The sequence below is a fragment of the Rana temporaria genome, chromosome 3, assembly GCF_905171775.1.
Source record: "Rana temporaria chromosome 3, aRanTem1.1, whole genome shotgun sequence".
Taxonomy (NCBI): domain Eukaryota; kingdom Metazoa; phylum Chordata; class Amphibia; order Anura; family Ranidae; genus Rana; species Rana temporaria.
The window spans coordinates 66,820,744-66,833,989 of NC_053491.1; the positions used below are offsets into that span (position 1 = coordinate 66,820,744).

A 13,246-nucleotide genomic window follows, 5' to 3' on the forward strand; every position below is an offset into this window, starting at 1 on the left:
ATGTTCAGCTTTCTAGCAGAAGCCTGAAGGTTGTGCCAATATTGACTGGTATGTGGAACTGTTCTTAATTCCCTCTACCTTGACCAAGGTCCCTGCTAAAGCTGAATAAAAAAAAACCCAGAGCATGATTCTGCCATCACCGTGCTTCACAGTGGGTATAGTGTTCTTTTGGTGATGTGATGTGCAGTGGTGTTTTTGCACCAAACATATCTTTTGGAATTATGGGCAAAAAGTTCAACCTTGGTTTCATCAGACCAGAATACATTTTCCCCACGTGCTTTTGCAAAATTTAGCCAGGCTTGGATGTTTTTCATCGTAAGAAAAGGCTTGCATCTTGCCACTCTACCCCATAGCCCAGACATATGAAGAATACGGGAGATGGTTGTCACATGTACCACACAGCCAGTACTTGCCAGATATTCCTGCAGCTCCTCTAATGTTGCTATAGGCCTCTTGGCAGCCTCCCAGACCAGTTTTCCTCTGGTCTTTTCATCAATTTTGGAAGGACGTCCAGTTCTTGGTAATGTCGCTGTTGTGCCATATTTTCTCCACTTAAGGACCATCTTTACTGTGTTCCATGGTATATCCCAGGGTTTGACAAATTTGCTTGGAATCTAGGAGCCAGCTAAAAAAGTTAGGAGCCAGAAAACGGACCCCGTCCCGCCGAGCCCACATATGTAAACGGTGTTCAAACCACACATGTGAGGTATCGCCGCGATTGGTAGAGCGAGAGCAATAATTCTAGCCCTAGACCTCCTCTGTAACTCAAAACATGCAACCTGTAGAATTTTTTTTAAACGTCCCCTATGGATATTTTAAAGGGTAAAATTTTGTCACCATTCCACGAGCGGGCGCAATTTTGAAGCGTGACATGTTGGGTATCAATTTACTCAGCGCATCATTATCTTTTACAATATATAAAAAAAAATTGGGCTAACTTTACTGTTGTCTAATTTTTTTTTTATTAAAAAAAAGTGCGCTTGCAATACCGCTGCGCAAATACAGTGTGACAGAAAGTATTGCAATGGCTGCCATTTTATTCTCTAGGGTGTTAGAAAATAAATATATATAAAAAAAAAAGAGGTGAAAGAGGCCAAGCAGGGAGATGACAAATACCGCATTTATCGGCGTATACCGCGCACTATTTTGCCCTGAAAATCAGGGCAAAATCGTGGGTGAGCGATATACGCCGATACCCGCTTTCCCGCCACGAGTTTGAATACTGCGCCGGCATATACCGAGCGCAGTACACTCGTGTATCTTCGGGCAGGCTCGGCGCCTCTCGTACTGACGTCCTGAGCGTACAGGACGTCAGCGCGAGAGTTGCCGAGCCTGCCCGACGATACACGAGTGTACTGCGCTCGGTATGTCGGCGCAGTATTCAAACTCGGCGCTGGAAACAAGCGGGGAGGACGCGAGGACGCCGAACCTAACGAAGAGGACACCCGAAGCCGCAGACAGCCGCCGGACCCGACGAGGCCGCCGCGCAAGACACCAAAACTAAGTACAAAACATCGTTTTTTCCACTGGAATTCGGGCAACTTTAGGGGTGTGCGCTATACCCCGATAAATACGGTAAATAATTTAATTAAGAAAAAAAAAAGGCTATATGAAGCTATTTTCAATTCAGCCCCCCCCCCCCAACACTCACCATTAGGCAAAACGCGCCAGTTGACAGCCACAATCACTTTCTGCTCTTCTCCACTTTGGGAAGGAGATGGGCGGGCAGTAAATACAGGCATAAATCCCCATTAGGATTGCCGGTTGTCTCTTGTCATACCAGTGGCGACCACAAAATGGCGCCAGACTACAGTAGGAATTATATGCCTGCAGTAGGCCGCAATTACCGGCTGGAGCAGTGTTCCGCGATTGCGCGGCGGGGGGACGGAGACGCAGGATACCCTAGGCGCCAGGTCACCAATTCTAGTTGCAATTGCGACCTGGAGCCCGGGAATTGTCGAACTCTGGTATATACAATGCCTTGGAAATTCTTTTGTACCCTTCTGCTGACTGATACCTCTCTGCAGACCATGGCTTTTGCTGTAGGATGTGACTGAGAAAATGTCAGGAAAGACCTACTAGAACAGTTGAACTTCATTTGGGGTTAATCAGATGCACTTTAAATGATGGCAGGTGTCTGCTGAATGTGATTGCTTAATTCTGAACCCAGCTACATCCCCAGTTATAAGAGGGTGTGCACACTTATGCAACAACATTATTTTAGTTTTACTCCCTCCTAAAAAAATTCAGTTTGTTTTTCAATTGAGTTGTACATTATATAGGTCACATTAATGGTGGAAAAAGTTCTAAAATTATTTATCTTTGTCTCATTTTTTTACATCATAAAAACCTGACATTTTAACATTGTGTAGACTTTTTATATCCACTGTATACTTTAAGACCACTTCCCAGTATTCCACTAAATAGGTGTAACTCCGCCTCCAATCCAGGGTTTCTCCAGCTGGCCACCAGCCTAAGGGGGGTCCTTCTCCCACTGGCCACGAATGTAACAAGGCACTTTTCCAATGACTATCAATGTAAGAGGACATTTCTTCACTAACAAGCAATGTAAAAGATCACTACAATTTGCATTGGCTGTGCTTATTTTCTGGTCATTAAAATTGGTTTCATTGCATGATTATTGCTAAAAATAAAGCAGGGAGATGTAAAGAATGATCTGCTTTTGGATGTCAAATACGCTAGGAAGGCTGCATTCTTGTATTTATCATTATACTGTATGTACAAAAGGTACCGATTAGGCCAACATACCATGAATTGAAGGTGTAAGAGTCCATCAGGGGCTCCCCGAGACCTGAAAATTACTTCAAAGATTCTTCTGTGTTAAAGTTGTGAAATGCTGGTCCAGTCAGTGATCAGATCAGGAAAAGCTGCAGATACAATGGCCAGACGGGCGAAGTAAACCACGAGAACAATGTTCATAAACAGAAGGAAATGCTCCCACCACTAACTGGGACATAAAACAAAATCTCATCTAAACTGCAGGAAACCTCAAGCTGGGGACGTAGATTACGGGGTTCTTTCACACAAGCGTTTAGTCTTCATCTGTGTCAGTTTTTCAGACAGATCCAGACTGAAGTACAATGTAGGTCTAAGGGGCAGATGGACATACATCATGTCTATTTAACCACTTAAGCCCCGGACCTTTAGGCAGCTAAATGCCCAGGCCAGGTTTTGCGATTCGGCACTGCGTCGCTTTAACAGACAATTGTGCGGTCGTGCGACGTGGCTCCCAAACAAAATTGGCGTCCTTTTTTCCCCACAAATAGAGCTTTCTTTTGGTGGTATTTGATCACCTCTGCGGTTTTTATTTTTTGCGCTATAAACAAAAATAGAGCGACAATTTTGAAAAAAATGCTATATTTTTTACTTTTTGCTATAATAAATATCCCCCAAACACATATATAAATAATTTTTTTCCTCAGTTTAGGCCGATACGTATTTTTCTACCTATTTTTGAAAAAAAAAAAAAAAATCGCAATAAGCGTTTATCGATTGGTTTGCGCAAAATTTATAGCATTTACAAAATAGGGGATAGTTTGATTGCATTTTTATTATTTATTTATTTTTTACTACTAATGGCGGCAATCAGCGATTTTTTTCGTGACTGCGACATTATGGCAGACACTTCGGACAATTTTGACACATTTTTGGGACCATTGGCATTTTCACAGCAAAAAATGCATTTAAATTGCATTGTTTATTGTGAAAATGACAGTTGCAGTTTGGGAGTTAACTACAGGGGGCGCTGTACAGGGGGCGGGTGTTTACAACTGTAGGGGGGTGTGGCTGTAGGTCTGACATCATCGATCGTGTCTCCCTATAAAAGGGATGACACGATCGATGCAGCCGCCACAGTGAAGCACGGGGAAGCCGTGTTTACATACGGCTCTCCCCGTTCCTCAGCTCCGGGGAGCGATCGCGAGGGGGCGGCTAGAAACGAATAGACGCGCCCTCATCCTGGATCGCTCCCAGAGGCTTACCGACCGCCGCATTTACCGGGGGGGGGGGTCCGGGCACGTCGTTCTGCCTGTCCGTGCCATTTTGCCAATGTATATGTACATGCGGCAGTCGTTAAGCGGTTGAAAATAAATAAATAAGTGGTTTCTTCTTTTGTCCACGTATGACCATTTTCTTCAGCAACCAAAAACAGACGTGATAAATGGATGTACAGTAAAACCTTGGATAGCGAACATAATTCATTCCAGAAACATGCTTGTAATCCAAAGCACTTGTATATCAAAGCAAATTTCCCCATAAGAAATAATGGAAACTCAAATGATTCGTTCCACAACCATTTATTCATAAATCCTTCAGTTTATAGTCCATATAAGAAGATTATAGAAATGTGATAAGTTGTGTAACCATAAAATGTCCATCCACAAGTGGAAGCCTCCACAAGGGGATTAGACGCAAAATCCAGCAGGAGCTCCAGGAGTATAAAAGAGAAGAGAGGTGCCTCTAAGTGTAGCAATAAGATGCTAAATGTTGTACCTTCATTAAATGTAACCATATTGCTACACTTAGGCTGCATTCACACCTAGGCGACAAAACGCCTGAAGCGCGACGTTCGATACGCTGGAGGGGTGAGTTTCCATTGCCGTCTATGAGATGGTTCACATCTCACGCCGAACGCCTGCCGCCTGAAAACAAGTCCTGGACCTTTTTTTTCAGGCGGCATTGGCGTTCGGCCATAGACAGCAATGGAAATAATTTGTGAAAAAAAAAAAAATTTAACAAATCACGGCAAAATACGCCGCATATGCGGCGTTACAATGTGAATGCAGCCTTAGAGGCACCGCTCTTCTCTTTTATACTCAGTTGTGACATGAAGATACTTGTATATCAAGACAATGCTTGTATATCAAGGCAAAATGTATAAAGAAATTTAGCTTGTCTTGCAAAAACGCTCTCAAACCAAGTTACTCTTAAACCAAGGTTTTACTGTATACCAATATAAAATGAAAAGTATGTCTAAAGTTATTTTGGTCAGACTTCTTCTATGGTCACAGGAGTGCAGAACTAAGTGCACTCCAGTAGCCCAGATTCAGCCGACAGCCAGGTAAAAAAAAAGAAAAAACACTGTCAGCTGACATCACAGAGCTGGTTCCGGCTCTTGAAAGAGCCTGACAATAATGTTGGGATCTGCCTTAGACCCCTTTCACACTGGGTCGCTTTGCAGGCGCTATAATGCTAAAAATAGCGCATGCAAAGCGACCTGAAACAGCCGCTGCTGTCTCTTCAGAGTGAAAGCCCGAGGGCTTTCACACTGGAGCGGTGTGCTATCAGGACAGTAAACAAAGTCCTGCTAGCAGCATCTTTGGATCGGTGAAGGAGCGGTGTGTATACCGCTCCTATCCATTGAAATCAATGGGCACCGCGGCTATACCGCCGGCACCGGCTGCTAGCAGGGGTAAAGCTAGCGGCCGAATAGCGCCGCAAAATTGATGGTAAAGCGCCGCTAAAAATAGCGGCGCTTTACCGCCAATGCTTCCCCCACCCCAGTGTGAAAGGGGCCTCAGTGTGCTGCTGAGAGCCTGAGCCAGCTGCTCCTGCCCCTCCACAGCCCAGCACTCCAGTGAGCACTGGAGGGGCAGAACACAGAGCAGTGACTGACAGTCATCTCTCTCTGCTCAGGGGGGAACCGAAAACTGAGTGACCTGTGCTCTTTGATCGCTCACTTCTTAATGTAGAGTTGGTAGGGGGAGGCAGTGGCACCTGATCTTTTATCAGGTTGCTTTTTCGTTTTATTAAAAAGATTATTTTATCTGATGAAATGACCCATATTCACCTGCCGTTCAGCACTTCTGGAAGCAGATCTTCAGTACACAATATCTAAACCCCATGACACTAGTCCTACCATAGCTCAAGCATATCTGCTGACAGATCACTTCAACCACCCCAGAGGTCACTCTGCTTTTTTCATTGCTCCATAAAACACATATAATTTGCTATTGTTACACATGACACGCCAATGTAAACATAAGCAGCTGGGCAATTTATTATTTGAGCGATTTGGTCCATACGCAACGTTTTGTGTTTGTAATGAGATCCAGTCTGGGATCGAGTGCCACTGTAGACAGACTTGCTTTGTACAGATCAGCTGCTCCTCTGAATACTACACAACCTGCCAGCTAAGCGATTCACTTGCTGCAGATGCACCTAGTAGTAACTTGACACTTTGAGAAAAAAAAAAAACTTGACTGCTTACTAAAACGGGAACTCAGCTGACTGCCAACACAATAGGACGAGGAACTGAACTGGTCCCAACAACGATTGCCCGAAATACCATCTGATGAAGAAGCACCTCGCTAGCTGTAGACTTTGACGGCTTTGTTCTCATCCTCGCAGAGTAATAATTACATACACACGCCTGCCAAGCAATGTAAAGGGCATTTGGCAGCGGTGTTACTGTAGGCCCCTGCAGCTGGCAGATCGCAGCCTTGCAAAAAAAAAAAAAATAATAATAATAATAAATATATATATATACACAAACACACATATACATATACACACACACACACATATATACCGTATTTATCGGCGTATACTGCGCACTTTTTTGCCCTGAAAATCAGGGCAAAATCGTGGGTGCGCGGTATACGCCGATACCCGCTTTACCGCGCCGAGTTTGAATACTGCGCCGACATATACCGAGCGCAGTACACTCGTGTATTGTCGGGCAGTCTCGGCTCCTCCCGCGCTGACGTCCTGGACGTACAGGACGTCAGCGCGAGAGTAGCCGAGCATTGCCGACAATACACGAGTGTACTGCGCTCGGTATATGTCGGCGCAGTATTCAAACTCGGCGCGGGAAACTAGCGGGGAGGACGCCGGACCCGACGAAGAGGACACCCGAAGCCGCAGACGGTCGCCACACCCGACGAAGAGGACACCTGAAGCCGCAGAAGGACCCTGGACCCGATGAAGAGGACACCCGAAGCCGCAGACGGACCCGACGAAGAGGACACCCGAAGCCGAAGACGGACGCTGGACCCGATGAAGAGGACACCCGAAGCCGCAGACGGACGCCGGACCCGACGAAGAGGACACCCGAAGCCGCAGACGGACCCTGGACCTGATGAAGAGGACACCCGAAGCCGCAGACGGACGCCGGACCCGATGAGGCCGCCGCGCAAGACACCAAAACTGTAAGTACAAAGGATTCGGGGCAACTTTAGGGGTGCGCGGTAGACGCGGGAGCGCGCTATACCGCGATAAATACGGTATACTGCTTACTGATTCAAAATAAATCAGATAATATGCTTAATTAACTCAAACGATGTCCAAACAAAAAGCCAATTTGAAGTCCTGATGTTTGATTGGAGGAGTAGGTAAACACGTCTCCTTTACGGATTACAGACAAGCAACAGTTAACAACACAGCCGTCCAGCAAACAATGGAGAAGAGAAATACAATAAAAAGATTCTATGTATGTCTTGTCGCTGTACCACACTACATTGTGACAGTGAAACAAAGACTTCACACATCATAAAAACCCCGGATTGTGTTATCAAACAAAGCCTGCCAATCAGACAAGATGGTAAAATACCAGACTGGGCATCTATATTGCTGGGTTTTCAATGGTTGGCGATCTAGAAATGCCTACAATAAAAAAAATTAAAAAAAAAAAAAAAAAACAGACTGGCAACAGCCCAATGGCAATGTAAATCTAATGACAGACAAGTACTGCCACCAAAGCAATGGAATATGATGGACATCTATAGCCGGCCATTCCTATACATTTCTATTCAAAGTTACAGATTATACAAAAGACATTTGTCCTCCTCACATTGGAGATGATTAATCCTGTTCATGTCAAGGAAGATAATCAGTTCTCACAATTGAGCTCCTTATTTATAACACACAGCTAACAATATGATAAAAAAGGAGTAAGGATGGGTGGGTGGTGCTGCCAACCTCCCGTGTAAAGAAAGATTTTGCATTGATCCAACAGGAAAAAAAAAAAAGCAAGGGACTCACCAGCAGAAACTGCCAGGACTGATCCCAGACAATGCCGATCAGGCAGACGGGCCGAGGGAGAGGAAGATGAGGAGGTCTGTTCAGCACCTCATCACTAATGTCAATGACCCACTTATCAGGATAGGAAAGGTTGGCAGATCGATGGTATGCTGCCCGCTGAATCCAATATGATGGCAAGCCAGACACAAAAGGTTTCTTCATAGATGTGTATATGGTGTCCTCACTACACCGCAGACACACATCTGTATACAGTGCATCCTACATAGACACAGATCTGTATACAGTGCATTCTATATATAGACACAGATCTGTATACAGTGTATCCCATATAGACACAGATCTGTATACAGTGTATCCCATATAGACACAGATCTGTATACAGTGTATCCCATATAGACACAGATCTGTATACAGTGCACCCCATATAGACACAGATCTGTATACAGTGTATCCCATATAGACACAGATCTGTATACAGTGTATTATATATATATATATATATATATATATATATATATATATATATATATATATATATATATATATAGACACAGATCTGTATACAGTGCATCCCATATAGACACAGATCTGTATACAGTGCATCCCATATAGACACAGATCTGTATACAGTGCATCCTATATAGACACAGATCTGTATACAGTGCATCCTATATAGACACAGATCTGTATACAGTGCATCCCATATAGACACAGATCTGTATACAGTGTATCCCATATAGACACAGATCTGTATACAGTGCATCCCATATAGACACAGATCTGTATACAGTGCATCCTATATAGACACAGATCTGTATACAGTGCATCCCATATAGACACAGATCTGTATACAGTGTATCCCATATAGACACAGATCTGTATACAGTGTATCCCATATAGACACAGATCTGTATACAGTGCACCCCATATAGACACAGATCTGTATACAGTGTATTCTATATATAGACACAGATCTGTATACAGTGTATTCTATATATAGACACAGATCTGTATACAGTGCATTCTATATAGACACAGATCTGTATACAGTGCATCCCATATAGACACAGATCTGTATACAGTGCATCCTATATAGACACAGATCTGTATACAGTGCATCCCATATAGACACAGATCTGTATACAGTGCATCCTATATAGACACAGATCTGTATACAGTGTATTATATATATATAGACACAGATCTGTATACAGTGTATTATATATATATATATATATATATAGACACAGATCTGTATACAGTGTATTATATATATATATATAGACACAGATCTGTATACAGTGTATTCCATATATACACAGATCTGTATACAGTGTATTCTATATATAGACACAGATCTGTATACAGTGTATTCTATATATAGACACAGATCTGTATACAGTGCATTCTATATAGACACAGATCTGTATACAGTGCATCCCATATAGACACAGATCTGTATACAGTGCATCCTATATAGACACAGATCTGTATACAGTGCATCCCATATAGACACAGATCTGTATACAGTGCATCCTATATAGACACAGATCTGTATACAGTGTATTATATATATATAGACACAGATCTGTATACAGTGTATTATATATATATATATATATATATATATAGACACAGATCTGTATACAGTGTATTATATATATATATATAGACACAGATCTGTATACAGTGCATCCCATATAGACACAGATCTGTATACAGTGTAATATATATATACATACCTGTATGCAATGTATTATGTATACACACACACCTGTATGCAATGTATTATACACACTCTGTGTTAAGAGTACACAGCAGACATAGATGTGTATACAATGTACCCTCACAGTACACATTGTATTCTATACACAGATCTGTATACAATGTATCATATCGCTGTGTAGATTGTCAGCTCACATGAGCAGATCCCTCCTCTGGTGTACCTGTACTGTACACCTGTATATGGTAAAGCTCTGTGTAAAGTGTTGGGTCTTTATAAATTCTATATAATAATAAATATTAGAGAACTATATCTACACACACAGATCTGTATACAAGGTACAGTTACCTCTGTCGGGCTTCATCTTGCCGGTGTGTCCGGTAGAAGACACGGTGGTGGTGGTGGCGGATCTCATGGGCTCCGGTCGGCCGATCAGTCAGGATGAGCCCCCACACGGTGTCCTCCCCTCCACATTCACCCTCCTCCCCCTCCCCCTGTCCTCCGCTGACTCCGGTCTATTTATAGAGGAGGGCCGCCCGCTGTGTCCATGGTGAAGGTGAGTCACCCGGATCGGGTCACCGCCACGTCTGCCATAGACACACACAGCTGATGCCGGTCCCTCCCCCTCCTCTCCGGTCACAGCTGACTCTTAATCAATAATCGATTAATAATGTCGGATGGATGTGATCGGCTCCCCTCACACAATAGGCGATCAGCTGGTCGGCGGAGCCCCGGCCTCTCCCCCGGACATGGTCCCCCCTTCCTTCTTCTCCTCCCGCTACATATCCCGGTGTCCGGGCTCCCGCACTCCTTCCCCGGGCTCCCCCCGCTCCACCATCTCCTCCCCCGCTCTGTGCTCTGGGGCCCCCTGCTGTCCTCCTCTCCCCCTGCGCACCGCCGCCGCCACGACCATCAGCAGAGCCCCGCTAGGAGGACCGGGACCGGGGACAAGCCGGGAGGCCGCACTCATCAACCTGTACCGGAGGGGGAGCAGCTCGGTGATCAGGGCGGCCCAGACTCTGCTGTCACCCCGGTGACTCTTCACCCTCCTCCTGTCACAACACTGTCTAGGCTGCGCTCCGGACCGTCACGTGTCCCGACAACAGCCAATCCGCCGCCAGAACCTCCTCCACCAACCAGGAGGCTCGGCTGAGCGCTTGGTTGCCTTGGTAACCGGGACCGTCAGACGCGGCGGGGACGGCTGGGCTTCTCCGGGGCTGGAGCTTGTCACTAGACAGACACAGCCCCTCCCCCCGGAGACCGGCGGACAACCGGGGCTCCCCTCACCACATTCCCTGCGGCTGGACCTCTGGTTCGGGAGCGTGCAGTGTAAAGAGCGCGCATGCGCAGAAAGCTAGGGGGGGGCTGTGTTGGTAAACATTGTGCTCAGACAGGGAGCTGAGAGGATTCCTTCCTTCATAACACACATTGTTCTGGTCATAGTCTCAAAGCCGGAATAAAGACAAAACGTATTTTTTTTAAAAAATTTTGGATAGAGTAAAGGAGGGTTATAATAAGCTCTGTCAGGTTGTGTCCCATTGGGGAGATTTCTCTTCTCTTCCTGTCCTATAACCTGTACAGGAAGTGAAGGAATTCCAGGGTGTCACCAGAACTTGTGTCCCCATTGGACTTAGAAATGGATGGAACAACACTAAAACTGGGAAAACAGAGAATTGTGAAGAAAAGTATTTTCTACTAAAATAAATCTTTCTTCTCAAAACATTTGTCTGCTATTGTTGCTTGCAGGTTGTTGGAAGGGGAGAGTATAGCCTCTTTTAAAATAGTGATAGAGGTAGTACAATGTGCCAACATCCCATTTAATATGTAGAATGGTGAGACCTGGTTGTTTAAGATACCACTGGCTGCTTGAAACCAATGTATATCAAACACGTGGGTCAGTAGGGAACAAGGGATTGGGGATTTTGGTGGGGACTTTTTCGGCACTGGGGATTTTGGGGTGCCGAAAAAGTCCCCACCAAAATCCCCAATCCCTTGTTCCCTACTGACCCACGTGTTTGATATACATTGGTTTCAAGCAGCCAGTGGTATCTTAAACAACCAGGTCTCACCGTTGCTTGCAGGTTGTTTGTCTTCAAAACCCCCACAGTCATAAAAAACAATTCAGATGTCTGTAATGGTCACCCATTATGAAATGAAACGTGCACACAAGCACTAGGTGCTAAAGCACATATAGGCCCGGATTCACAGAGAGTTGGGCGCACATTACGCCGCCGTAAAGCAAACGCTGACGCAGCGCATAGAGGCAAGCATGGAATTCAGGAAGCCAGTGCTCCCAACGCTGCGTCGGCGTGGCGTAGGTTTCAAAGGCGCAGGCCGGCGTAGGTGGAAGTGGGCTTGACCCATGCAAACACATGCAAATGAGGTGTGACCCCATGCAAATGATGGTCCGAGCGCCAGACAAGTACGTTTACCGAACTGTGCATGCGCCGTGATGTGGACGCATCCCCCTGTGCATGCTCACAACCACGTCGGAACAACTGCCTAAGATACGCCGGAGCAATGCGTACGCCATGAACGTAACCTACGCCCAGCCAGACACACGTCCAACGTAACATACGCCGGCTTGGCCGGCTTGTGTTCCCTGGTGCAGACCTTTGCATGTCTGATGCTGGGTTACACCTCCTTTATGGGGCTTAACTTTACGCCGGACGTACAACTTTTACGCACACCTCTCGTAGCCTGCGTCAGGCGCACGCAGGTTCGTGAATCGCCGTATTTCCCTCATTTACATATTTGAATGACTAATCAATGGGAGTGGCACCATGCTCCCAGCCTAAATGTGCGCCCACTCTACACCGGCGTAAGCAAGATACGTCGGCGGGGTGTAGCCTGGTTTTAGGCGCATCTCTGTTTGTGGGTCTTGCGTACAGATACGACGGCGCACATTTGCACTTACGTCAGCGTAACTTGTTATACGTCGGCGTAAGTGCTTTGTGAATCTGGGCCATAGTATCTAAGAACTAGAGGATCTACTACAGCCAGGGCAGGACTTAGGGTGGTGGGGACCCCTGGGCTTGAGTCACTTTCGGGCCCTACCTTCTATACATTACTTAGAACAAAATGATACATACACAAGCTATGTATTAGGCCTCATACACACAACCGTTTTCCTCAGCAAAATCCATCAAGAAAAATGCTGGCAGAGCATTTTTGCCGAGAAAAACGGTTGTGTGTATGTTTTTCATCGAGAAAACTGTCATGGATCTCGACGAGAAAAAAAGAGAACATGCTCTCTTTTTTCTCGTCGGGAGTATCAATTTCCTCGTCGTGTTCCTCGTCGGGCTGGTTTACGACGCGAAACACGTTTGTGTGTATGCTTAGAAACCCGCGCATGCTCAGAATAAAGTATGAGACGGGAGCGCACCGTCGGTAAAAGTAGCGTTCGTCATGGAGATAGCACATTTGTCACGCTGTAACAGACTGAAAAGCGCGAATCGTCTCTCACCAAACTTTTACTTAACACGCAGTAACATGAGATTAGCAAAAGCAGCCCCAAGGGTG

The 13,246-nt window shown here is 45.4% G+C and overlaps 1 protein-coding gene across 1 annotated transcript in view; it reads right to left on the reverse strand.

Annotated features, from left to right (window-relative positions):
* The window catches only part of FAM214A (family with sequence similarity 214 member A), a 130,864-nt gene extending 120,340 nt beyond the window's left edge, over positions 1-10,524 (reverse strand). The window contains exon 1 of the mRNA XM_040342710.1: positions 10,073-10,524. Within this exon, the coding sequence (XP_040198644.1) occupies positions 10,073-10,139 (67 nt within the window). The 5' untranslated portion in view covers positions 10,140-10,524. The remainder of the gene's footprint in view (positions 1-10,072) is intronic.
* Positions 10,525-13,246: the final 2,722 nt, after the last annotated feature.